At 48.5% G+C, this 27,381-nt stretch overlaps 1 protein-coding gene across 2 annotated transcripts in view; it reads right to left on the reverse strand.

Annotated features, from left to right (window-relative positions):
• The window catches only part of PTGFRN (prostaglandin F2 receptor inhibitor), an 81,834-nt gene that overhangs the window by 16,090 nt on the left and 38,363 nt on the right, over positions 1–27,381 (reverse strand). For both annotated transcript variants that reach the window (XM_080801160.1, XM_080801161.1), the window contains exons 3-6: positions 23,739–24,152; positions 18,984–19,364; positions 6,431–6,856; positions 1,219–1,638 (exon numbers count right to left, since the gene is read on the reverse strand). In XM_080801160.1, coding sequence (XP_080657286.1) covers positions 1,219–1,638; positions 6,431–6,856; positions 18,984–19,364; positions 23,739–24,152 — 1,641 coding nt within the window. The remainder of the gene's footprint in view (positions 1–1,218; positions 1,639–6,430; positions 6,857–18,983; positions 19,365–23,738; positions 24,153–27,381) is intronic.

Consider the following 27,381-nt stretch of genomic DNA (forward strand, 5'->3'; position numbering starts at 1 on the left):
GATCAAAAACTTTTAAATATCTACCTGCTGAAACACACACACACACAGATTATTTCAGAGGAGTTTAATGAATTACACGGACAAATAAGAAATATTTCTATTTAAGAATATGTATCCATACCATTAAAAAAAGTTGACCTTTCTGTCTTATGGCATAAAAATGTTTTACTTAGCCAAAAACAAAATCAATTAAGAATAGACATAAAAATACCCATTTTAATTAACCTTGCCATACATGACCACTGCCAGGAACTAGTCTTAACAAGCTGGTTGACAGATATATTCAACCATACCAGCACAGCTCTGGCAACTCAACTAATTGACGGGAAATCTTTTTCCAGTCCTAAAGCAAGATGAGGCACAAGGGTGGGATACTCATCCCCTGTGTGGAAATACCGCTCTATAAGTCGGGCCAAAAGTAGTGCCCATCACCTTCAGTCCTAGGGACCCCTGATGAACTTGGCTCTGAACCTTGCACATGCAGCAAGTCACGTAACCCCTGTGGAGGTGCAGTGCCCTTTTCTCTTTATTTATACTCCACGGTGTTCTCTAAAGAAGCTAAAATTGCTGAGTTTTGGTTCATCTATTAAAAAAAGGTAATGAGGGTAGTATGTGCACACAAAACTTTGTACAGAAGTGCTCCTAATGGTCCAAGAAGTGGAAACACCCAAATGGCCACTGGCCGATAAACGGATAAACAAAATGTAGTGTCCCCACACTGTGGAGCACTATTCTGTCATAGAAAGGAATGAAGTACTGATACATGCTATAACACAGACGATCCTCGAAAACACTGTACAACAATTAAGAATAAAGACCAAGAAAGAAAGAAAGAAAGAAAATGCTACGTTACAGTGATAGAAGACAGACGTGAGGACCACGTATTATATTCCATGAATGCAACGTAAAACATCCAGCACAGGCACGCTGACAGAGACAGAGAGTAGATGAGTGGTTGCTGGAGGGCTGGGAATTGAAGGGTGTCAGCTAAAGGAGACAGGATTTCTTTGGGGAATAACGAAAATGTTCTACAAATCAAATGTGATGATGGCTGCACAACTCTGTGAAGCCACTGAATGACACCCTTTAAATGAGTAAGCTGTATGGCTTGTGAATTACATCTCACAAAGAAAGCTGTTTAAGAGAAATGAAGCCACTGGCTCAAAATCCTAGGGTCACGTTCTAGTTCAGTCTGTGTTCAACAGGGTCCCCGCTCACCTGCGGTTTGGAAGTCAATCTCAATAGGATTGGAGAGACTGGTGGCTGCTTCCCGCCACAGGCTGCCCCTGACAGGAGACCAGGCTGTCACCATGCAGCGGTACAGCCCTGCATCGGAGACCTGCGTCTGGTACATTCGGTAGCGAAATTCATCTTCCTGCACTTTCTCCAACACAACGCCATCCACCCGCGACGCATCTGTCCAATTCTCCAGCTTCACCACAGAATCCTGGTCCAGGGAGATGATGTACTTGGTTTCGTTGGGACTGGAGAGGTCCCCCACAGGCTTCTCCGCGGTGATGAGAACAGAGTAGCGTGGTGATTTAATATTCTTGGAAGACACTTTGCAAGTCATCTCAAATGTATTTCCTGCGGCAAAGAAAGGCTTCGGCTGCCTTGCCTTCACCACGAGCACAGAATCTGGAAGGAAGTACCAGAAAGAGGTGATTCCCAACAGGACTAGCGAAAATGGATATGCATCTGAAAGCACAATGACACGGAAATTGGAATTTATTTGCAAATTGCTGCACAATAGCACTTAAGAAAATCTGGAGACTCGGAAAGAAAATCACGTGTATCTGTAAGCAGGCTACAAACCACCCCGCTGGATGAAGCAGAACAGTCTGAAATGATTTAATGGGTGTGAGAGAATCTGGCAGACCGCTGGGATCCTTAAGGATGCGAGGCAGGGCTCACGGTTCATGAACAGGAGGAGATGCGCTGGAACCTAACTCCTAAGTCCGGCCCTAGACCATGCCAAGACCTCTCCCTGAGGTTCTGCTGGGGAAAGTGCAGGTAAAGTCTGCTTGGAAGATCAGGGCAAGGGCGATATGGGTTCTTTCCGTTAAATCTATATGACAGTCACAATACACAACAGATTGTGGGTCGGGAATGGAACACACACCTGTCCGTCAAGTGATTTCCACAGAGAGGACATTTTAACATTTTGAGCAAGTGTCCATGGCTACGTTAACTTTAGGTTTAAGTATGTTACTCCCTGCTTCTCTGTGAAAAAAGAAATCCCTAAGCATATACACATTAGAAGCCATCTATATTCTAATGGCTCACTGTCAGGCACCTGGAAGGTACTTAAATATTTGTTGAATGGATGAATAAATGAATTAAACACAGGCTTTTTATCCTTTAATAAGATTATTAATTCTATAATCTGTCTCGTTATAAAACGAAATTTTAACGTTGGGTTTGGTGGGAATAGCTGTTCCGTCAAACCTATTAAGCAGAACATGTATGTCAGAGAGTCTCTCCACGCTCACGGATGCCTGAGGTTCCACTGAGCCCCCTGCATTCTTTCCTGATTCTCCTGTGAGTTTGGTAATCCATCCATTCATGGAACAAGTACTTAGTGAGAGTCTCCCGTATTCCAGGCACTGGGAATGCCACAGTAAACAAAGCACACAGAAGTCCCTCCCTTTATACGCTAGTGAAGGAAGATGAACACAATAAAGAACATAAATGGCATGGTTAGATGGTGATATGTTTGAGAGAATAAAGCAGGGGAAGGGGAGAAAAAGAATGTGTGTGTGTGGGCAGGGAGAGACAACATAATTTTACACAGAGTGGCCAGGGATGGCATCCCTCGTGAGGCATCCAGGAGCTGCGAAGGTGAAGGAACGAGCCGTGTACCCGTGTGGGGAACAACAATCCAGGCAGAGGGAAGAACGGGCAGAAAGCCGAAAGGCAGAGGTATGCCCAGCCTGCTGGAGGCACCATGGGAAAGGCGGAGGGGCCGAAGAGGAGTGAGCACTGGGGAGAGTTACACGTGAGGTCAGAAGATAAGGGGAGCTAGATGCCATAGGGCATGCAAGGCTACCAAGAAGACCCTGGGTTCTGCTTTGAGGGAGATGCGAAGTCTTTGAAAGTTAGGGCAGAGGAGTTTCATAATCTGACATTTTAAGAGGCTGCCCCAGCTGCCATGGGCATGGGCGGGAGCAAGGAGAACAGTCAGGAGGGCAGTGATGTAATCCAGGCAGCAGGTGGTGGTGGCTGGCTACCAGGGAAGCGTGGCAGGGGCAAGACTGAGTCCCCGGGAAGAATGAGGAATTGAGGATGAAGGTTTTGGACTGAACAAGTACAATGAAGGTGCCAGAGAAGGCCAAAAGGAGACCAGAAGCGCCATTCTGAACAGGAGTTGGAGATGTCAACACGGCAACAGAGTGTTGAATCTGGCATTCTGGGAAGGAGTCTGGGTTAGAAATATACATTTAGGAGTTCCTGGTGTGTAAGCAGTGTTTCAATTCACGAGGTTACAAGACATCACCAAGAGAGGGAAGTCAACTAGAGAAGAAGTCCAACAACTATGTCTTGAGGCAGTCTCATGTCTCAGGCTCAGGAAATGAAAGATCCAGCAAAGAACGTGGAGAAGGAGTTGCTGTGAGGTGGGAGGAAAGCCCGGGCAAGGGGCACCCCACAGCTAAGGTATTCCTGGGAGGAGGGAACGACCACCTGCATTAAATCCCGCTAAGTAAGATAATGAATGGGATTTTGCAGGATGTCAGTCACTGCTGATCTTAACACGGGGACCAGGGGCAGAAGTCTGATCAGAAGCAGGTGCCAGAGAGAAAAGGAAGAGAGAAAGTGGAGACGCTAAGTATAGACAAATCAAACTCTTTGGCTATAAAAGGAAAGAAAGAGCAATGGCTGGGGGCAAAGGGCTCTGGGGAAGGGGAAGACAGAGGGAGAAGTAAAGTCAAAATTACTTTACAAAATACCAAAACAGGAACAGGTGTTTAGAGGCCAACAGGAAAGATCCAGAGAAGACAGGAATATTGATGACATAAGAGAGACAGGCCTCGTGCCCGACCAGTGAGAGGGCCTGGCCTTTGCTAGGACACAGGCTGTGGGCAACCCTGTAGAAATTCTCTTTGGGAGAGAGAACCCAGGACCAACAGCTGAGGGTAAGGCTGGGAGAGAAGGTTTTCAGTCAGGGAAGGTGGTATCCAATAATCGTTTTGGAGAGCAGGGAAGGAAACAGATTATGGAAATGCAGAATGACTGCCAGGAAGCGACGAGAACCCATTGACAGAAACAATCACAGACTTAAAGTGAAGCCAGTCAACACGTTTAAATGTATTCATCCAACTACAAATGTAGGTAGGGAGGTAACAGAAGGTTGGCTTTGGACCGCCTTGTGGTCTGGCCAGAGCATAATGCAAAATTAAGTGGGGCAAGGGAGATTGGGGTGCAGGGGTTGTTATGGCCAGGAAGCTAAGTGGCATGACTGCCTGTCTTACCCTCTCTTCCACCCCTGGACATAATCTAAGAATGGAAGAGGGTGCTATTAGAAATGACACGGAGAAGGGCACCTGGGTGGCTCAGTCATTAACCGTCTGCCTTCGGCTGAGGTCATGATTCCAGGGTCCAGAGATTGAGCCCTGCATCAGGATCCCTGCTTGGTGGGAAGCCTGCTTCTCTCTCTCCCACTCCCCCTGCTTGTGTTCCCTCTCTCACTGTGTCTCCCTCTGTCAAATAAATAAATAAAATAAATCTTTAAGAAAGAAAAGAAATGACACGGGGCAGCAGGCGCAGACTGGACTGCCCTGGACAGCTGGTCCAGCTACATGAGAGAGAAACGGAGGTCAACACAAGGCGGTAGGGTTCATGGGGGGTCAATCTGGTGGGCTGCAGGGGTGATGCTGGAGGCGTACAGGGAGTGATCTAGAAAAACAGAAGGTATGTTTAGAGAACAGGATGCATGGAATTGAGAGCATGGAGGGCTTTCAGTTGTTACAACTGAAATAGTCTACTGCAGGGTGTGAGTACAGGAGAAAATGACCAAACCAGAGAGAAGACAAGATGACTCAAGAGGAGGATGGGGGACCGAGGAGGAAACGTTGATCTTCACCACGGTTCCCAACCCTGGCTGCTCAGGAGAACTGGCTTAAAAATTCCAAAGCCCAGGGGCGTCTGGATGGCTCAGTCAGGTAAGCATCCAACTTTTAGTTTCTGCTCAGGTCATGATCTCAGGATCATGGGATAGAGCCCCGCACAGAGATCCGCACTTGGCTGGAGTCTGCTGGAGATTCTCTCTCTCCCCCTCTGTCCCTCTCCCCATTTGTGTGTACACGCTCACTCATTCACAGACATACACACATACGTATATACATAAAATGTTAAAAAGAAAAAATCCCAATGCCCAAGGTTGTATACACCCTCAGACCAACTAAGATAGGCCCTCTGGTGGGACTCAAGCTTCAGTGTTTTTTTTAAAGCTCCTCAGATAATCATGAGGTGAGGTCCAAATGTGGGCCAGCATTGTGTGTGGAGAGAAGATACGAGTCAGTGAGAGTACCAGAGAGCATGGCTGTGACACAGAAGTTAACCACTTCCCCGAGGGAATGAGGAGAACCCAGGAGTCCAGTGAGTGGAGAGGGGCACGAGCTGACCAACAGGTCCTGCTGTATGAGGAGAGTGGGAAGGAAACACCTCTGCTCAGGAGACCCCAGGGCCAACAGTGGCCTCAGCGGGGGAGAGAGGTTGGTCATGTTCATTGTGGGAAAGAGCAAGGAAGGTTCCAAGCTGAGTGTCAGGCAACAGGAGATTCTGCTGAGTCCCAGAGAGCCCTATTTGGGGTTGGGGACAAGGAGAGGGTGGCAATCAGTCAACTGAGGCATGTCGAGGGGCATGCGGTACTTCACATCCAGGGGCACAAGGGGGACCTAGGAGGCCTGGGCTTCCTGTCGTGCTGGACTTAACAAGTCTGATGTCCCAACACAGTGCTCCGAGGATCAAGAGGAGATATAGCAAAGAAACCATTTCCCTTGAGTTATCACCCCTCCCCAGAAACAATTTTTCTGAAGGGGTGACCGGCACCTCAGGGGTATGTGCAATAGTCTGGGCCCCCCAACCTTACCCTCTACCCCCTGTTTGTGGCATAGCAGCCAGCAGGAACTCCCAGACATGAACACATCCCCAAGGCCCAAGAGCAGCCGGCAGAGCAACAGTGACAAGGGTTGTGGGCACCGTCGAGACGATCGTCTACCAGCCACCAAGCACCAGCTCTCTCCCTGGGACTGAGCCTTCACTGGCGTCAGCATCTCAAAGGGGTTCATGCTGTTTTTAGAGCAGTAGTCACCTGAGCTCGCATTTTCTTGGATTCCTAGCAGGGAGACCCAGCATATAAAACCACGCGGTGGGACGACGTGAGCCACAACAAAAACCCCAAACCTCAGTGAACAAGAATAAAAGCGCCCACCTTCGGATGCCCAAAATATGGTGACGGGTTTGGAGAAGACATCCTTGCTCTTCACCCAACTGTCGTTACGCTGTCTGGTCCATGCGGACACAACACAGTAATAATTGCCTCTGTCTTCCTCTGTAGTCCTTTGGATTCGGAAACTGAACGTGTCCGTGTGCTCCTTAGAAAAAATGAAGTCTCCGTCCTGGGCGCGCTGCTTGCTCCGGTCCCCATACTTGAGTGTCCAGTCCCCGTTCATGACCGCCAGGAGCTCGCTGGCCACCACGTCGTCGCTGCGCCGGTTCACCCTGTAGTACCAGGACACGGTGAAGCGGACGCTGGCCTCCGAGCTCTTCACGTCCACTATCCGGCACTCCAGCTCCGTGAGGTCGTCTGAAAACTCAGGGACTTTCGAAGCATTCAGGTACACTTGGTAGTCTGGTTCTGAACGAGAGAGGTGCCACGATGAAAACAAAACAAAAAAACAAAAAATCAGACAGCAGCACACTAAGAATGAGCAGAACAAGGCAAGCACTACTCTTGTCCAGACAATCCAATGCCTGTCCTACTAACTACAGTGATGGAAACGGAAGTCTTCGCCCTGGATAGGAAGGATCCAGGAAGAGTCTGTTACGGAAAAACTCGTGCAACACCGTGCCACCGTGGTCCCCAGGACACCTTCCAAGGCCAAAGCCAAATATCTGCAATCCGAGTCTGGTCCTTTCCATAGGGTTGGGAGCTGCCGTCAGTGACCCTGGGGGTCAGTCCTCGGAGAAGGATCTAAGATGCTCAGTGTTCATACTCCACCAAGGTTTTGCGTGGAATGCCAAGCAGAGCCCACAGACCTTCAAAGCCCCCTGCTCGGGCAGCATAGGAAAACCCCATCCCAGAGTACATGCCAGCACTTGAGGCCAGTCCCCACCTGGGCCTGGGCTCCCGCCATCCCTGGCCAGGCTCCAAAGGCAAGGCCCTCGGGTCATCATTCCCCCAGCCGATTCTCATTCTCACCTTCCTGGTCCTCTGACTTTTTCGGCTCAATCAACTTTTTCGGCTCAGTGGTCAATAAACAGCCATCCTCACACTCCTGAGATACCATTCTCTTCGCGGCCACATGTAACCCTCTCACACAATTCTACCAACCCTGAAGCTGGCTCCCGTGGATGCCAGCTCCAATAAAGCCTGCTCCCTTAGGACCACCGACTCCCCTGTCCAGGACAAATTCTGGCAGGGGTGCAAGGAAAGCCAGCCCTCTCCTGGCGTGCCCTGCCACCGTCGCAGTCCTCTTCTCTTCACTTGTGTGGAAACCCCTTCTTCCTCTGACATTCCCTGACCCGTTTCATCCGGTTTGGGGACTCTACATTTCTGTCTTCGCTGACCCCTAGGCCTTCCTCCACGCTTGCCAAGAACTGGTATTGGAACCTCTCTGTCGCCTTCCTCCCTCTGTCCCCACCCCCTCCCCAGGTCATTCCCAGTGACCTGAAGAACTCCAACCCCCATACCGTGTCACACCACTGTGGTCGCCTACCAGCAGTGACCTTCTCCTCTTGACCACCCTGCAAACTTCCACTCGCTCGTCAATGTAACCTCCTCTGGGGTCCCCTCCTGGGTCACCAGAGCATGGCCCCCTTTCTCCATGCTCCCACAAGCCGTGGAGGAACACTTGGTCAGCAGCAGCCCCTCCCTGTTATTGCGCCTTGCTAAAGGTCGGGTCCCCAAGCTCCAAATACACAGCCTTGTATGCAGTAAGCACTCAGTCAATGTGTGCTGCCTGGCTTTTAGGGAAAGCTACATTTTTCTTTTGCGGCACATGGCCTACTAGAACATGATTTCTCCCTGAACAGAACTTTCCATCTGCCGCCACTATCTTTATTCCCAACACCTCAAACAGTTTTGTTTTATTTAACATTGCTTTTATTTATGACTCATTTGGATTATAAACTGCTGAGGTCAAGGAACGGTTCTTTTGTGATTTACGCTTCTAATAAAATGTGTAACATCATGACTTCTCTAAGAATGATTCAGTGGCCGGGATATGGAGAGAACTCAAAATCCCAACTCCTTCAAATGTCATCCTCACGAGCATTTAAGTGCCCCAAGGGTGGTCTCCGTGGCATATGTAATAGTTAAACCAGCAGGCCCTGGCCGCCACCAGGAGCCCGCAGTGTCATGAGGTGGACACTATGCAGGGACACCACACACTGCTCGAATGTCACCCTGCCTTCTCCCCCAGCAGGCGAGCCTGCCAAGGTTGTACAGCTCGGGGGTGTCCTGCCTCCTGGCCAGAGGGCTAGCACCCCACGCTGCTTCTGAGGTGACACCGTCTACAGGATAAATACCACCGAAATGCCTTGACGCCATCACGTGTAGAAGACAAGGTGCTCCCCATGACCCTGCGTCTCAGGCTTTAGACCCTTCTCTCCCGGAGAGCAACCCAGGGGCAGGCAGGACACACAGGTTCCTCCCACATGGCAGGGACAGCCCCGCAGGCTGTCTGTGTGCGGGGCACAATGGCACCCCTCCATCAGGGCTGGCCGGGGACGCCGCGCCATCACAGATGTTCAGGACACAGCAGTGGCTGCCGCTGTCACTCACGGAGCCCGCCTCCCGTGCGGAGCATCATACGGAGACCCTTCCCGTGCTCCCCTGTTACCCTGAATGACAACCGGAGGCCGTGAAGAGCAACGGTGAAGAGCCAGGGACCTGGAGCCAGACTGTTGGGATCTGGCTCAGCCAACCACTTGCTGTGTACTCAGGCACATTCCCTCACCTCTCTGGTGCGTCACTTGTAAAAACAGAGGGAGTAACAGTAACCAGCTCACAATGCAACTGTGAGGATTAGGAGTCAAAACACACAGGGGTGCCCAGCCGGCTCAGTCAGGAGACGATGTGTTTCTTAATCTCCGGGTTGTAAGTTTGAGCCCCATGCTGGGAGTAGAGATTACTCAAAAAGAAAGTACTTCTACATGAAAGTGCTTACACTAGTGCCTGGTACCTGTCTGTATGTATATATTCACACACGTATATACACACATACGTACTATCTGTGAACTGCTGTTCACCATCCGAAGCTTCGGAGAGTCAGTCACATGCCCATACAGCTCAAAAGTGGCAAATCTGAACCTGGTGCCATGTGCCTCCTATCACCTTTCAAGCATAGCTGCACCTCACAGATGGGCCAAGCTCCCTGTCTTCTGAATTCCTTATTTTCTCCTCACCACTGACTGGCCCACAACCTGGAGCAACACAGAATGCCATGACTGGCAATGACAGGGCTGTGGTCTGCCACCAGGGATTGGACCCAGGAAGACCACACCCCAGAGGCCATCCTCTCGGCCTGGATGACCAGTACCATCCAAACGGTCAGGAGGCAACCTATGAGATTTCCCTTCTGTCTCATCAGTCACCAGCTCTTAGGAAGAAACCCCTCGGTCCTTCAGGGTTTACTTCCTTCCCCTGAGCATAGTCCTCTAAAGTGGCACTTTGAAAATAAAGGCTGTCCAAGTTAGCACAAAAGATGGTAGAGAAGCGGTGACCTCAGTGGTCAGACCATGGGACACACTGAAGAGGCGGGCAAACTAGCTCCCGTACCATCCACCTGAGCAGCCCTCTCCCTCTCCTCCTATACCCTGGCCTGGAAACACCCAGGGTGCACTCCCTGGACCAGAACCCAGATGCTCCCCTGGGTTCTTCCTTAGGCTCAGACCCTACCACGGGCACAGAATGGGCTTCTAGGCATCTCGGTTTCATGCTTCCTTGGCATCACCAGCATAGCACAACTGTACCCTAATCCCCTCACTCCCCACCTGCCTCTGCTAATGCACATGTGCATGCGCACATGTGTGCAAGTATACAAATATATGCACACATTCACACACTCACACATGCATGCACACACGTGTGCAGGTATACACACGAGCATTCACACATGCATGCGTGCACGCACGCACGTGTGCATATGCACACGTGCACACACTCACACTCGTACATGCATGCATGCGTGCACATGTGTGCAAGTACACGTGCGCACACATCCACTCACACTCATAATGCATGCACAGGTGTGTGCAAGTATAAACATGAGTGTGCATTCACTCGTGCATGCACGCACACACATGTGCAAGTATACATACATGAGCACACATTCACATACTCATACATGCATGTATGCACACACAAGCACACATTCCTACACAGGCACACTGGTTCATACACGCACACACATAAGCACACATCCATACATGTGCACACAGCTGACTCCCACTCCAAACAGACATGGCCTACTCCTCCTCCTAACTCCTCAACTACACCCACCATTCACTCTGGCGGTCACTTCTGCTAGAAATGTGTGCCATCCCCGACTCTCCACTCTGAGGGTCCCTAGCTCTCACATGGCTCCCATTCCGGGACTTGTGCACAGTAGATGATTTATAAATAATCAGTGAACAGAAGTGGGAACTTCATGAACACCATCCTCATCTGGGCTCTTTGCCTCCAGTCAAGACGATGATAACCGCCCAACACAAATCGAGGCAGACACAGTTATCAGGTCACCTGCACAATAAACCTCCCATGGCTTTTCTTCCCAACTCCTGAGTAAGAATACACTCCCCAGTCTGGCCCACAAAGTGCTCATCAGTGTGAGTCTAACCCATTTGCCCAGCCTCACTGCCTTCTGATACATATTCTATTCCCCACTGAGACCACAGCTCTCACCATTCCCTAACCACTCCCTATGGATCCCCGTTTTCTGCCTCCTTTTCCGCTGTTCCCTCTGCCTCAGCACCTGGGACACCTGCCTAGTTCGTTGCTCAACAGAAGACTGAACAGACTCTCCCATTCTACTTCAGTCTCCACCTCCAAGTGAGTCCGTTTAAACCCTACGGTTCCAAATACAGAGAAAGGTGAGCGCAGCGGGATCATGGTGTATGCGCATCTAGTGATAGGAACCACAGCTTGGCAGGAGAGGAGAAGCCCTTCGCTGATTGATGGTCTTATTTTCTGTTCAGTCAGTACAGAATAAATCCCAGGCCCCCCAAAGGGAGGACCTTAATGCAAAGGCAAACAAAAATCAGTGGGTTCTTGGCTTTGGAACTCATAACGCACAGGTTCCAGGGATTTAAAGGATGTTCAAAGGTCATCCGGACCACCCACCAGCCTTCCAGGTCGACTTTAGACTTGTTCTCCTGGAGAAGCTGTGGCTCCACTATGTCCCAATGGCAGGAGTACAGGTGGGTTCTTCTTTGGTTTTTGTTTTAGTGCACGTGTAGACATTTTCCCTTATTGTTGTTTTACAATTTTAAACATTCTGTGTGGAAACTGCCTATTCCTTGAAATTCATCAAGCACGGACGTCTCTATAGGGTATAGTGTTTCCTACTTAACGGAGAATGCCTACTTCGAATTTACCTGTCATACCTCTACTTTGTGCTCAACAAATCTTCACCCTACCACCCACCAGGCTTCCTGCTCTCTAAGGATTTTATCTGAACGCTACCTTGAACTTTGATGATTATTGTATGTATGTCTTATGGACCTTCTATAGGACTCTGCCTGGGGTTAGGGACCCCCTACTTAAGTCATCTGTATGTGCTATGCCTGCAGTGCCTTGTACGTAAAAGACATTAACACGCTTGCTGAATTGGAGTAAATTTAATATTTTGCATAAAAATGCTCATTTTTGGCATAAGCATTTCATCACTACTGATTACCGCTATATCCTGCTTGATCTCATCAAGAAATCAGCTAAGAAAGCAATGGTGGTTAGATTCAAAAAATGCTTATCAGTTAAGGATGCATACTAAAGCACTTAATGTCAAAATGACATGTGTCTGGGATACACTTTAAATTCTTCCAGAAGAAGAAAAAAAGAAAATGTGTTGTGTGTGTGTGTGTGTGTGTCTGCAGGAGGGAGGAGAGATGAAATAAGATTCACAGAACGCTGGTAATTATTGAAGCTGGTGCTTCTTTCTACTTCTGTGTTAGTTTTTTTTTTTTTTAATTTATATTCCAAAAAGTAAAAAACAAAACAAAACAAAAACAAAAACAAAAACTCAAACAACCCACTCACATTGTAAGCCCTTTCACAGAATACTGAGACCAGTCTAACCATGACATCATCATTTCTACTCTTAGAAATAAGGATCTACTCCCTAATCTGGCTCCGGGATGCTGTCTGCTCATCTACATACCACCTCCTGAAGCTACGACCTCCAACACTACAACCCTCTCCCCACCCCCTGCCCAAAGAAAGACTTGGTTTTTCTAATATGGGTCATTAAATTCCCTTGTTACAACTTTCAAAAACCGTGAAAAGCTGTCAGAATCCTTGGCTAATTTAGTAAAGCAGATACTTTGTGCCTACTGTGTGCAGGGACCTGCACTGAAGGTTTTCACATAGATTGCTTCCTTTTTCTCTCACAATAATTCCGCAAGGATGGTATTAGCATCATCCCTGTCTGACAATGACAATCACAGCAGCTGGCATTGACTTGGGGGCTTCCTACATGCCAGGGGCCGTGCTGTACACTTCCCTTGCTTCTCGCTTAACCACCATTTGACAGGAGCACCTGGGTGGCTCAGTCAGTTAAGCGTCTGGATTTGGCTCAGGTCACGATCCCAGTTTCCTGGGATCGAGTCCCACATCCGGCTCCTTGCTCAGCAGGGAGCCTGCTTCTCCCTTTGCCTGCTGCTCCCCCTGCTTGTGCTCATTCTCTCTCTGACAAATAAATAAAATCTTAAAAACAAACAAAACAACAACAACAACAAAAAAACCAACCTTATGACATGGGTACGATTTTCATGTACATTTCTTAAAGGGGGGGGAAAAAAAACAAAGCAAAACAAAACCCAAAGCCCAGAGGAGTCAGGTCAGAAGCCTAGCATCTTGTACAGCGCATGTGAGCAGAATGATGGCCTCGGTCCCACCAGCACCAAACTGCACAACCCCCTTACACACCCAGTTATTAATGCTTTCTCGAAGCCGACTCCATCCCAGAAGGCGAGAGTGGTAATCATAGCCGAGGCACTAATCCTGAACTATGTACAACAGGACCCTGTTCTAAAACCCGCTTTGAAGCTTCGTTAACTTGGGAGAGCTCATCAGAGGAGCAGGCTGCGTGCCCAATTTAGAGGAAACCAGGAGAAGGCGGGCCCTTGTCTCTCTCTGCTGATCCCGGTTCTATTTTCTTGAACCGGGCAGGTACGCTGGGGGCAGCCGAGCAAGTGGATTCGCTGTCAGAGTTGCTACTCTCCTCATTTGTAGAAAAATCAAGTGTTCTCTCCAGCTTAAGCAGACAAGGCGATAAAAGCCTGTTGTTTGGGGGAGACACTTTACCCCACCTGAGTTGAGCCTTTCTTATGAGGTTGTTTTCAGCATTCACCATTTTGGAGGAAACAGCAGTATCATTTGGACAACCCTAGTGCAGTTCTTCTCTCTGCATCCTCACTCAGTGCTCCCAAAGGAGGAGGAGTGAATTCCGAGGTCTGGGAGCAGGGGCAAGAAGGGGGCTGGGTGTGGTCAGCCCAGCCCCTTCTCCTTGGGAGCAGCTGGTTCCAGAACACACATCCCTAGTCCCTCCATGCCTTGAGACAGACCTGCATGTCTTAGGTAGTAAGAACTTGGTGCAGAAGGATATGCTACATACTGACCCTGCCTTCCCCCAAACGCCAATGTCATTATCACCATCCTGCGAAAATACAGAGACCTCAGGTGCCAGACACTGTGCTAAGCACTTCATATGCATTCTCCCACGGAACCAAGGAAACCAAAGCAACACACCCAAGCTAACATGCCCAGAAAGTGGTAGGCCAGGACCCCAGGACTTGCGCACTGCTACTCTGCCTTCCGAGATAACTGTGGACAGAGTTGAAAAAAGCTGCCCATAAGAGCTGCCCGTAAGGTTCTGCAGATCTGAACCTTATCTCCTGTGCATGGCACAGGACTCTGAAGTCCCTACCAAGTACCGAGCAGATTAGCAGCTCCTTTTAAAGAAAAATAATTACCTTCCTCACTGGCACACTGCTGGAAGAGGGGACAGTCCTCTAGTGGGGAAGAATGCAAATCAGGTTCTTAAGACTAAAAAGCCCAACTCAGCTCTGCCTCCTCCTGCTCCTGTAGCTGAAACCCCGGAACGCCCTCCAATTAACACCACAGAAGCCTGGTACTTTGGGCAGAGAGCTCAACCATAAACTGATTAGTATCCAACTCGTGCCAAAGACTCATTTGAGACATCTGATTGCAGAGAGAGATGGCCTACTATGCAGATTAGGTAGCCCTGCTTCCTTATATTCTCTAGTTTTAGCCCTAGACTAAATTGGATCGACACAATGCAACGTTTGTCCTCCATGGTAACTCAGCTTCTTACAGAAACTCCTTCACACACTCAAGATTTACGCCCTCAGCTTTTATAGAGAGTGGATATGAGAAACATCCATTTAAACAATCACTCAGAGCCTTTCATAAAAGAACAGTTGAAAGCACTGTCCATTATGTTACCCAATGCCCTTACATTAAAAAAGCGCATGATAAATTCGGTGCCAACACAAAGTTTGGCTCTCCCGGTTTCCTTCATCAGAGGTGAACCGTGCAACCATGTTTCTCTTTGCCCCGACTCTCCAGAACTTCAGAGGCAAATTCAGCGCTCCAGTGTGGCTAACTAAACGCACCCCAACCACCTTGCAATATCTCCTCTTTGATTTGGTTTTACCACCTTTGATCTTGATTTTATTTTTATGTCTGTTACTTTAAATTGGGCTTCGTTTTGCAAGCCAACTGAATTTTTTTTTCCTCCTACAAAAGTAGGGCATAAATCCTAGTAAAAGAAGCTTTTTCTTACCCTCTACAAAACCGACACCATCATCCCAGCTGCTGCAAGTGCTCCTGGACTCGCTGGAACCGTGCGTATCGCTGCCCTGATCTCTGTCTGGTTAACACGATGGAACGTATGAGAAGACCCCAATTAGCTTCAGCTCCCTCGTCTGTTCTCTGCACCAAACCCAAGCAAATAAGGACAAGAAAGCCGCCTCTGGGGCTTTGAGGACTCTACGCTCTAGCGTTTCAGGAATAAAGCTGATTCCCAAAGCCAAAATGTTTCCACAAAAGAGGACAACACTTGGGACAGACTTGACTTTGGGGCATCATTTTCTAAGTCACTGTAAACATTTCTTAAGAAATAAAAGAAATAAGCATTCACTATTTGGTATATTCTATTTTCCAAAGACATCTGCAGTTGTTTCCAATCCCGCATGCCCTTTTGCAGTGTAACCTTGCCGCTCTCTCATTAAGAGATGGGATGGGGTCTCCCTCTGCCTCCCTGAACTTGGGCAGACACCATGATGGCTCTGACCTGTAGAAAACAGCCAAAGTAACACTGTGCCATACCCCGGGACAGCTTTCAGCTGGCTGGGCACTTCCACTTCCTGCCTCTTGGAAGCCAGTCACCACCTAAGAAGTGTGACTGTTCCGAGTATAGCATGCTGGGAGAAGCCCAAACCATGTGGAAAGGGCCCAAATGACATGCCGCGTGGAGGTGGAGAGGGCTGGGGACATGGCGTCATGCGCATGAGAAACCCATCCGGAAGAGGATCCCCAGCCGTTCCTGTGTGCCTGAGAGAGGAACCCTGTTGAGTCCTTCCCTAAATCCTGACTGTCAAAATCATAAGCAAAATAAAAATCAGTGGTTTTCAGATGGGAATAGTGGTTTTCAGATGGGAGTACCTCACTCACAAGGTTATGCTGGGGATCAGATATTTAACGCATGTGCAGCCCTTAGTCCAGGGCCCAGTGTACAGCAAGTGTTTGATAAGCAGTAATTATGATTTCTAATCTATCAAGCAGCAAGACTGAAAGTTCTGGATAACACCTACACAGGAAACCAACTTTCTCCAGAACTCTTTTGTGCCAACATCCCATAATCACACCAGGTAAGATGACCAAATAAGTAGAGTCCTTGGTCGGTCACCTGTCTTCCTGTCTCTTTTGGAAACTTCTCAGTCACCTCCAACAGGCCCCAAGACGCAGGTGGTAAGGTACCCACATGCATGTGTATCTGGAGACAATCGTGTGGCATCAGGCCAGGCCCACCCATCTCGGCACAGAATCCAGACCGGAGGTCCTGGAGAAAGGTCAGCTGCTGGACTCACGCCCAACTTGCCTCCTGAACAAGTGTCCGAGCAGCTGTAACGGTGTGAGGCACAGGAACGGAGGAGGAGATTTAAGAGGAAGAAAGAAGAACGCGGGCGGTTTCTCTACCACGCCCAGGAGGCTTACCCAGGTGCAAACATCTCTGCACAGTCTGTAAGTTGAATGTGACTGCTTTCTTTGCAGTTCTCATCTTCCTATGCGCACACTTGCACACTATCCAGGTTTATCTACCATTCAGCCAACGTTTACCGAGGGCTCATCACATGCAAAACAGCCGTGCAAGGTGCGGGTTCTGTGCCCCTTCCAGCGGTCAAGGTAAAGCCCGCTGCGGACTTTCGCGACAGGGGTGCTGGCACTCCGCAGGAAAACGAGCAACTGGGTCCTTAGGATCATAATGGAGCCTTTCCCCACAATTTAGTCCCTTTATGTCTTCTCACTCTCTGAAGAACAGAGCCACCAACAAATTCTTTCCGGTGAAAAGAGCCCCACTCCCTCCCGGAACAACCCTCTCGCTTTCTGACAGTCCCCGCGTCTCCCCGAGGCGACGCCGGGATCAGTGCACCAGCACTTCAAAGAGGCCCTCACCCTGGAGTGCAGGCAGCGCTTTCTAAAAAAAAAAAAAAATCCACTGGAGCTGTGATTCTACGTTGGGGGCTGGGGGGCGGGGAGTGGGTACCGGGAGTCGGCGCTGGGATTTGACGGCACCGCACAATGCACCGAGCATCAGAGCCAAGAGACAAATTCAGCTCCAGAGATGAAAAATCTTCTTTCGGTGCTGACAACATCTGTTTTATTTTGAAGGTTGCTAAGGAGAGTTCTAGCTGGGCCAGCATTGTTCCAGTTCAGTACTCCATAGCGAGACTCTCGCACAGGGTTCAGACGGCGGGAATAAAAGCTCGCCAGATAAATCCTGCTCCCTTTACTGTGCAGAGAGCAAAAAATCATTTTGCTACCAGGGATGATTAACACCCTGCCTGGGCTCACTCGGAATTGGCCATACCTTCTGCTCACTCTTATTCCTCCTCTTCTCCCTGCCCCCTCTGTCCCCACACTTGCCAACTCCCCCTCTCTGCCAAATAAAGGCTCATTAGGAAGAAAGAGACAGCGAAAGGGCCACTAACCTGGAAGTTTGTGAGGCAGGGATGAGGAAGAGTGACCTGGGAGATGGGGCGGTGGAGGGGGGGTCACGGTGGGAGGACACTCAGCACCAGATGATGGAGGAAATGATTTCCTGGCCTTTAAAGGTCTGGGTTACCTACTAACGTCAGAGCTCTGCCAAATACCCACATCAGGGCTCAGAACAGCCACAGGACAGCAGAGAGATCGAGCTCAAAACAGAGGAGTCTGGAAGGCTCATCTCCACCTTTGTAATGGCAGATGTGGGAGGTGAAGCACCCCATCCTCCACTCACCCCATCCTGCCTATTAAGTTTACCAGCAAGTCATTGTAAGACAGTAACAGAAATTATGGGTGCCTGGGTGGCTCAGTGGGTTAAGCCTCTGCCTTCGGCTCAGGTCATGATCTCAGGGTCCTGGGATCAAGTCCCGCATCGGGCTCTCTGCTCAGCAGGGAGCCTGCTTCCTCCTCTCTCTCTCTCTCTCTGCCTGCCTCTCTGCCTACTTGTGATCTCTCTCAGTCAAATAAATAAATAAAATCTTAAAAAAAAAAAAAAAGACAGTAACAGAAATTATTATAAAGTCGGGTCTGAAGGGCAAGCACTTAGGAAAACAAGGGCCAGGGAAGATGAGAATGAAAGAAAGGCATGATAGTTTCACATATAGGCCAAGTTGTTCTAAAGTGAGGGCCACAGTAGCCAACAGCTGAGAGTCGCTCTGCTCCCCCACTGGGGACTCGCAGATGACTGAAGGAGCCCACCAGGACAGCCTGGGGTGGCAGGAAGGCCCTTCCATTTAACTGGTATCTGCCAATAAAATCATTTTGGGATTCCAGGGCCCTCAGGGAAAAAAAGGAAAAAAACAACAAACCACCAAAAACACCACAGTCTGTTAACTGAAGGAATTCTCTTTTCTGTTCTGGGCTTTAGGAAAGCACCAGCTCCTGCCAGAGAGCACCTCAGAGTCTAGGAAAAGGAAAGGAAGAATGGAAGTGTTCTCACTCCAACAAAGATCCATTTCAAAGAACCATTCAGCAGGGCCCACCCCACAAATCTTGACAACAAAAGGAAACTATATCCTCTCAAATGAGGGCATAGAGACAACTGAGTCCACATTATCTAAACATTTCCCTTGCCTGCCAGATTCTATTTCAGCCTGCTTTGCTTTCTGCCCCCCACCCCCCCAAGCTTGGGATCTCTCCAGGCTAAAGCATGCTTGTCCTGATGTAAAGAAGGCCAAGATGATGCAAAAAGGCACAGTGCCCAGAGGAGGGAGGAAAGCCCCAGAGGCTAAGGGCCATCTTCCCAGCCACTCACCTAGCCAGGTCACATCCACACTGGCCGGGGCAGACCTGGCCTCTGCCACCTTGTGCCAGCTCCTGTTGTGTCCAGGTGCCCAGAGCGCCACGTGGCAGAAATAGTAGCCGGAGTTTTCTTTGCTAACATCTCGGACCAGTAAATGGTAGGAGCGTGTATCCGCATGGCTCAAAGCAACGTGGGGAGAGCTGTGCACCAGGGAATCCCGGTCCAGCCGCGCCAACACGGGTGAGCCAGGCAAGATGCTGTCAGGGGACCTGCTGAAGTACCACGTGACCTCGGGTCGGACATCATCTGCTCGGTCCGTTGTGATGTTGCAGGTCAGATCCAGCTCCTTCCCCTCGGCCACAGACACACTCCTGGCCACGGTCGCTCGCAGAACTTGAAGAAAAAAAATATACATCTAGAGCATCTGGGTTACGTTTGCCCCTCCCCTCCTTTAGATCATCTCCTTCTATGTTCTTATTTATGGCATTAGAGTTAGAAGGCTTTGTGCAATTCTAAGTGCTTGAGAAATATTTACTGAATAAATTAAGGAAATTATAACATTTCTTTTCATTCCATGGAAATACTAACAGCAGCAAATGCTTACATACACTTACTAAATGCCAGGCACTGCTCTAGAGTGCCTTGGAAATGTTAACCTTCAAAACAACCCTAGGAGTTAAGTACGATTATTATTTTCATGTTACTGATAAGGAAACTGAAGCACAGAGAAGTTAAGTAACTTGCCAAGGTCACACAGTAACTTGCCCAAGGTCACACAGGTAATACATGGCAGAGTGGGGATTCAAACATAGGCTCTCTGCCTCCAGGGACTCAGCTCAGAACTGTTAACATTTGTTTGAAAAGAAGTTGGAACATCACAAATTAGCATTATATTTTCTCCATGTCCACAGTTAAGACTCGGGTGATTTTATGGAGAAAGGACAGCTCAGTGCTGACTAGCATGTAATACTGGCTGGGGACCGGGGGCTGGGGGTTGGAGGCTGAACTGCAGGAGGTGAGGGTGAAACCATCTTCTGGGTAAAGAGGAGAAAATTCTAAACAGAAGGACCAGGAGGATGAAACCAGACAATATGCTTTATGAGTCAAGCCTTCAAAATGCAATGTAATGGCATAAATGCGAAGCATCATTTATTCCATTAGACATACCCACCTTAAAGCCAAACATCAAGCCGATATTCTAAAACCAAACCACAATGACTTTCGGGTTATCCACGCCCCCGCCTTCTCGCAGGAGTGTGGATAATTAAAAGTAGACTATATTTAGAGGAAGCATTGAAGTATTTGGTGTCACGGTCTCAAGGCAGATCTGGTTTCAGCATTCCCCTGTCAAAGCTTTTTACATGGAAACATTTTACTTTATTCGAGTGTTTTTTTTGTTTGTTTTTTTTTTTCTTAAAAGAAGTTGAACATCTGTAATCAGAGTAGAAAAACATTCAATTCGTGGTAATGCTCTGGGAACCACTGCTTAGATGAGGAATAGCTAACACCTCCCAGGGGATTCGAGTGGAAGCACAGCCCTGGTCTTCCAAGACTGGCTCAGCAACAAGGCTGGTGCCTGGCTCAGAAAAGGCCCAACCCCAAAGCCCATGCCCTTTGGAGCAGGTTGCTTTCATAGGAGTATTTCCAACAAGCATTTCAGGCCAAGGTCAAGATGCACCTTGACGAAGACAGAAAATGAGGTGGGTACAGTAATATAAAAGGGAATTTAAAAGTCTGATTTCTCACCTATACCCACCCTCCAAATTCTTCCTCCTCCTTCACCCCTTAAAAGGGCCCAAAAGGAACTTGAGGGCCTCTTGCAAGAGTAGTCAGTATGGAAACTGGTGCTCTGAGCCTGCCCTGGGTTTCGAACTGCCCCACGAGCATTGCTTGTGATCAGAGACTCTGGAATCCTGCTGGAGTCTCTCTGTGCCGGCTAGAGGTAAAAGAAGGCTCAGGAGGGAAGCAGGTTGAGTGAAGAAGGGGTAAAGACACAGCTGTGGACTGCACATACGGAGAAAATGAATTCTTAGCTTGAGGAGTATCGGCAGAAATGTCTCTGCAACTGAACAGTTCACTTTGTAATCGTCTCTCTGCAAGTTGCTAAAAAGCTTGCCACAGCACTAACCATTGCTCCCATATGTTCTGGATTGGGGGGCAATTCACAGCTGGGAGAGAGGATAGAGCAGGTAGAAGGGGGATAAAAAGAATAATTTCTAAGGACTCGTAATACAAGGGGAGACCGTGGACAAAGCCTGTGGTGGGGAAGCTTTCTCTGGTTGGGTAGAACTGAAGCCATAAATTAGACACCAAGATCTGCATGAAACAGACCACTCCTAACATGAGGGGAGAGGGTTACTGCTACGTCCACCACACAGCCCCACTGTTTAAGTAGCTTTGGGCTGTTCATCATAACAAGACAGTAAGAGTATTTAAGAAGCTAGCTATGGATAGTGCAGGTGTTGACAAAAAAAGAGAGACCAGCAATCCAGTGTGGTGGTTCTTAACCTGGGGTCCAAGAAGATAATTTAGTAAGTCTTTGACTTGGGTGAGAAAAAAAAAGAAATCTAATCTTTGTTTTTACTAATCTCTACCTGAAACACAGCATCTCCTCTCATGATGAAACTAAGCAACAAATCACTATAGTATTATCTGTCCCTGGGACTTTGGCCCAATAGAAGTCAGGGATATTTTCAAATTTCATTGCAAGTAATTGCAGTTATCTTCAAATATCATTTGCACTCATTGCTACTTGGAAATTACAGTGGTTTGTTAAGCCTGCCAGCCTATATTATTTAATGCATTAATAAAGCACAATATTACTATGTAACAAATTTGTCTTAAAATACTTCAGTAACTATTTTGATAGAATCGTTTTCCTTTGTCATCTTATGTACATTTTTAATGAATTAAAACACGTTAATTCCGAGAAGGGTTCTGCGGGCTTCAAAGCTGTCAAAGAGGTCCATGGCAACAAAATGGTTATGAAGCCCAGGCTCAGGAGAGAGCCAGATGTTATTACATGCCTAACAGGTTCAGTTTCCGACTCTTACACTTGGTATTACGGGTTTTGTGGCTTGTCTGAAATAAAAAATACCTTTACAATTAAAACTCTGCATAAAAAGATAACTTGTTGCAAATTTGAACCTCTTAATCATTCTGTCCCCAGGGAACAGTTGTATGATGCAAACTGAATACCCCGGTTTCTTAGGACAGATTGCAGGCAGATACATCCTTAAAGGAAGGTGACCTGAGTCCACTTAGAAAGTGATTTCTGGGGCTTCTGGGTGGCTCAGTGGGTTAAGCCTCTGCCTTCAGCTCAGGTCATGATCTCAGGGTCCTGGGATTGAGCCCCGCATTGGGCTCTCTGCTCAGCGGGGAGCCTGCATCCCCCCCCCCCGCCACTGCCCCCACTTGCCTCTCTGCCTGCTTGTGATTTCTCTCTCTGTCAAATAAATAAAATCTTAAAAAAAAAAAAAAAACAAGAAAAGAAAAGAAGGAAAGTGATTTCTGCAGCCACTGGAAGACTGACCAAGATGGGAAGCTCCTTTCCTGGGCAAGAGCACCTCCCACCTCACTGATGGCCACAGTGGCTCAGGAACCTTAGTCATGCTTTTTACCAAACCCAACTCCTGTGCGTGATATAAATGCAGCATAAAGTGCCTGGGACCACGCAGCCTACAAGGGAAAAATACTCCCTGTGAGGACTGTCTCCTGCTTTCCTTCCCATCCAACCAGCAGAGCAGCCACACATTCACATTTACACTCAGGAAATGAGTCTGCCCAAGGTCCTCCCAGTTTACAAAGCAGGAGGTGGCAGCGACAGATCTGAAGATGTTAGCCTCCCAGAAAACCCAGGACAGCCATCCATCTACAGCAATGACCTCATCCTGAGATAGTCTCTTTACACTGTTTCTGCCAAAGCCCAAGGCTCTATGGGGCCCGGGATTGTTCCTCAAGCACCTCTGACCCCAGGGCCCAGACGGAGCTGATTATCCAGCAGGTTCTTTACCAATGCTTGTTGGACACTGAATCAGTAATAGCTTACTTTTGATGGGTTTTTTAAAATGTATCTTGTATTTTCTTACTTTCTAGGAGGAGTAGGAAAAAGTACATTATGTGTTTTTTTTTTTCAAAAACAAAGGCGGGTTCCAGGTGAGAGGACAGAGAACTTCTCACAGGGAGATCCCAGGGCTGGAGGCACACTCCTGGGGAATGTGTCATACGCAGCGCGAGAAGAGGCCGGGGACCTAGAGAAGTCTCACCTAGCTGGGACCGCACAGCTAGAGGATCTACGGTAGACCAGATGTCGGGTGGTGAGCCAGATGAACTTCAACAGTTGTGCAAAGAGCCAAGCCAGAAATTCAGGAAACACCCAAATAAGATAAAACCAAAACAAAATAAAGGGAGCAGAGTGGGGGCAGCTCAGCCCCAAAGTCCCCCAAACACCAGACCAGACCTCATTCTGGCACTTGAAGGGACTTAATCTTGCTGTCAACAACTGTCTTAGTATTCTATGCAACCTGCAGCGTCCCAGGAGTACGAATCCAGAGAAGCCGCTGTAAAGCAATGTAGGCACCCGGCACGAAACACATACACCTTTCTCAACTCACCACTCCCCCACTCCCCTGGGCCCTCAACGGGAGGCCTCAGGTGGCCAGCACCAACAACCCTGTCAGCAGAGGACCGGGCTCCCACCTGGTTCTTAACCCCGTCCCGGCTGGAAGCGAGCTCAGAATATAAGCCAGACACGTTCCAGAAGCTCACCTGTGGGCTGGATCAGCACGGTGGCCACTTCCACGGCTTTCTCTTGAATCTCTTGCCAGCTGCCCTGCTCTCCGATCCACTCGCTGACCACGCACCGGTAGGAGCCCTGGTCCGAGGCCAGGGCGCGGGCCACCGACAAGCGGTAGCCGTCGCCGCCCACGGTGTCCAGGCGCACGTCGCCGGCGCGGTAGCGCTGCTCGTAGCCGGGCCCCGGGCGGAAGCGGCCCTCGTGGGTCAGGGCCAGCACGCTCCGCCGGGCCGCACCGCGCTGCAGCTCCCACAGCAGCGCCAGGTGCGTGTGCAGCGGCGACGCGGTGGAGGCCGCGCAGCGCAGCTCGAATGGCTCCCCCAGGCGCAGGCTCAGCCCAGAGGCGGGCGGCGGGGCGGCGGCCACGTGCAGGGCATCTGCCAGCACTGCGGGAGGAAGCACAGCCGTCAGCGCGCTGCGCCACGCCCCCGCACCCGCCAGCCCCCGCCCCTTCTGGGGGGCTCTCTGCGGGGTTGTGTGGGGTGGTGCCCTTGCCCTGTTCTAATGCCCACGCGGGAACGCTCTCCGTTTTAATTCATGTGTAATCCCAACTGACTTTCTGACCCGGAAAAGAAAAGAAAAGAAAAGGGAAAAAAGAAAGGGGGGGGGCAAGAAAAAGAAAAAAAAGAAAAAAGAAGAGGCGCTAAAGACCACCCTCCCATCCCCAGCCCCAACCCCCAGTCTAGAACTGAGTGGAGAACACTCCCTAACTCTCTTTCGGGAGCTGTGCCTTGGGGATGGGTTTCTGCCCCCCCCACCCCTCCCGAGCAAGTTACTTCACTCCTCTGAGCCTCAGTTTCCTCATCTCTAAAAAGGGATGACAACTGGACCCATCTCAGGGAGCGGACAGAGTTGAAGGAATGATAAGCCAAGGTGATTGGTGCTCAGCAATAGGGGTAAAATTCCTGTTAAGGCACCAGGCTCCAGAATCTAATAATACCAGTTAAAGCAGCATGATCCAAGGAGGGCAGAAGCTGGTATGAGCTGCCTGTGCCCCGAGACCTGGGAAATGCTTACAAACAACAAGGGAGAGTAGAATGTACAGGCAGAAAAGAAACTGGTCAAGGAAAACTGAACCCTCAGCTATGTACCCTATTAGGGCCACTTGGGAAAAGGTGGGCTCTTTACAAAGTCCAGAATGGGGGGGCCAGGAAGCCAGAAAGTATCCGTGAGTGCTAATTGGGAAGGGAAGTGATAAACAAAATAATCAGAGAAAAGGCCTTTACGAAGTGGCATGGACAATCTCTGAGGCTTGTCTACAAAGCTGGATAAAAGAACCCTCCAACGCTACTATTCATGACGTCTTTCGTTTTTCTCGAAATGCTACACTTGGAAACGAATTCAGTGTCCTTGAGAAAAAAAAAATGCTCAGTCCTCAGAAAGACCTAACCCAAAGACCCATCTCTACAGCAAAATGAATATAATGACCTTCTAGTATATCCATCAGTCTGGGAGTCCAGTTAACAGGACTCGGTTCTCGTGGCCAGATACCTGTCAGCACATGGCTGAACAGTTTCAAGACCTACAAAGCTGAAGGCCAGACAGACCCCAGACCCCACCAGATGCCCCACCTGGGCAGCCAGCCAGTCTCATTCATGGCCATCTATCTGCTTTTCTCACCCAAGAAAAGCCTCTCCTTGCTCCTTCCTTCCAAAGACTGGAGAAGAAACAGGAGGACACTGGGGGACAGGGTGGGCAGAATTCTCCAGCTGCCCCCTAGCCCTCAAGATGAGAATTACAGGGGAGGTAAGTGTAAACCTAACCTAATGGAGGTACAGCATGGGTGTGATAACTAAAAGCAACACATTATGTCTTGCGGGACTTTTTTCTAAAAGACATCTTTAGGGGGCACCTGGGTGGCTTGGTGGTTAAGTGTCTGCCTTCGGCTCAGGTCATGGTCCCAGAATCCTGGGATGGAGCCCAGCATTGGGCTCCCTGCTCGGCGGGAAGCCTGCTTCTCCCTCTCCCGCTTCCCCTGCTTGTGTTCCCTCTCTCTGTGTCTCACACTGTCGAATAAATATATAAAATCTTTAAAAAAAAAAAAAAAGACATCTTTAGGATTTCCTACAAAGAAGAGGTAGATTTGATGTTTTGATACCTCCTGAGTTGAATGGAGGGAACAGCCCCTAAGACATACCGGGGTTCTGTACAACATTACAGAGGGGGATAAACACCAGGATCATCCCCTTCTTTTTATTTTTCCTTTTTTTTTTTTCGTAATATATAATGTATTATTTGTGTCAGGGGTACAGGTCTGTGAATCATCAGTCTTACAAAATCCAGTGTTCACCATAGCACATATCTCCTCAATGTCCACCACCCAGCCACCTTATCCTCCCCACCCCCCTCCACTCCAGCAACCTCAGTTTGTTTCCCGAGATTAAGAGTCTCTTATGGTTTGTCTCCCTCTCTGGTTTCATCTTGTTTCATTTTTCCCTCCCTTCCCCTATAATCCTCTGTCTTATTTCTCAAATTCTTCCTGTCACTGAGATCATATGATAATTGTCTTTCACTTACCATAATACCCTCTAGTTCCAGTCACATGGCTGCAAATAGCACGATTTCATTTTTTGATGGCTGCATAGTATTCCATTGTATATCTATACCACCTTTTCTTTACCCATTCATCTGTTGATGGACATCTGGGCTCTTCCCATAGTTTGGCTACTGTGCACATTGCTGCTATAAACATTCGGGTGCACATGCCCCTTCGGATCACGACATTTGTATCTTTGGGTAAATATCCAGTAGTGCGATTGCTGAGTCATAGGGTAGCTCTATTTTCAAATTTTTGAGTAGCCTCCCTACTGTTTTCCAGAGTGGCTGCACCAGCTTGCATTCCCACCAACAGTGTAGGAGCGTCCCTTACCAACATCTGTCATTTCCTGACTTGTTAATTTTAGCCATTCTGACTGGTGTGAGGTGGTATCCCATTGAGGTTTTAATTTGTATTTCCCTGATGCTGAGTGATGTTGAGCACTTCTTCATGTGTCTGGTGATCAGCCCCTTCTTTTTAGATCATCATGTACATCTTCTACTATCCCGATCTTTACCTACACTCCCTATTCTGATATAAATGCTTTTTGGAATAAGGCAGGATACAAAGAAATGCATAATTAAGTAATAATAACAACAATCAGCCTTCTATTTTACTGACTCCAAATTACTTTGTTCTTGCTCATTTACCAATTAGCTATATGATTTTTGGCCAAGTAATTAAACCTATGCTCTTTCATTTTCTCATTTGTAAATCAGGGAAATAGTCTGCCTGATCTTCTTCATTGGGTTAGAGAACTGAATGTGGGAATAAATGTAATAGGACTTAGAAAATGGGAAAAAAACAAAAAACAAAAACCAAAAAACCCCACAAAACCCCAAACCTTCTATATATATAAGGCGTGATTCTCTGCAGAATCAGGCCAATAGGCTAGTAGGGTTCCATCATAAGCTAGCAGTGACCACATCGTTCTTTCTCTATATATAACCCCCCACCAATTCCAGAATAAACCGCCCTTTGGGAAGGGCACAAAGACAGACATGCGCTTCGAAGCATCTGATATCCCCATAAAAGCAAACATTGTCATGACCATCACCTTCTGAGTGCAAAATACGAAT

Source organism: Martes martes, assembly GCF_963455335.1.
Source record: "Martes martes genome assembly, chromosome: 4".
Classification (NCBI taxonomy): Eukaryota; Metazoa; Chordata; class Mammalia; order Carnivora; family Mustelidae; genus Martes; species Martes martes.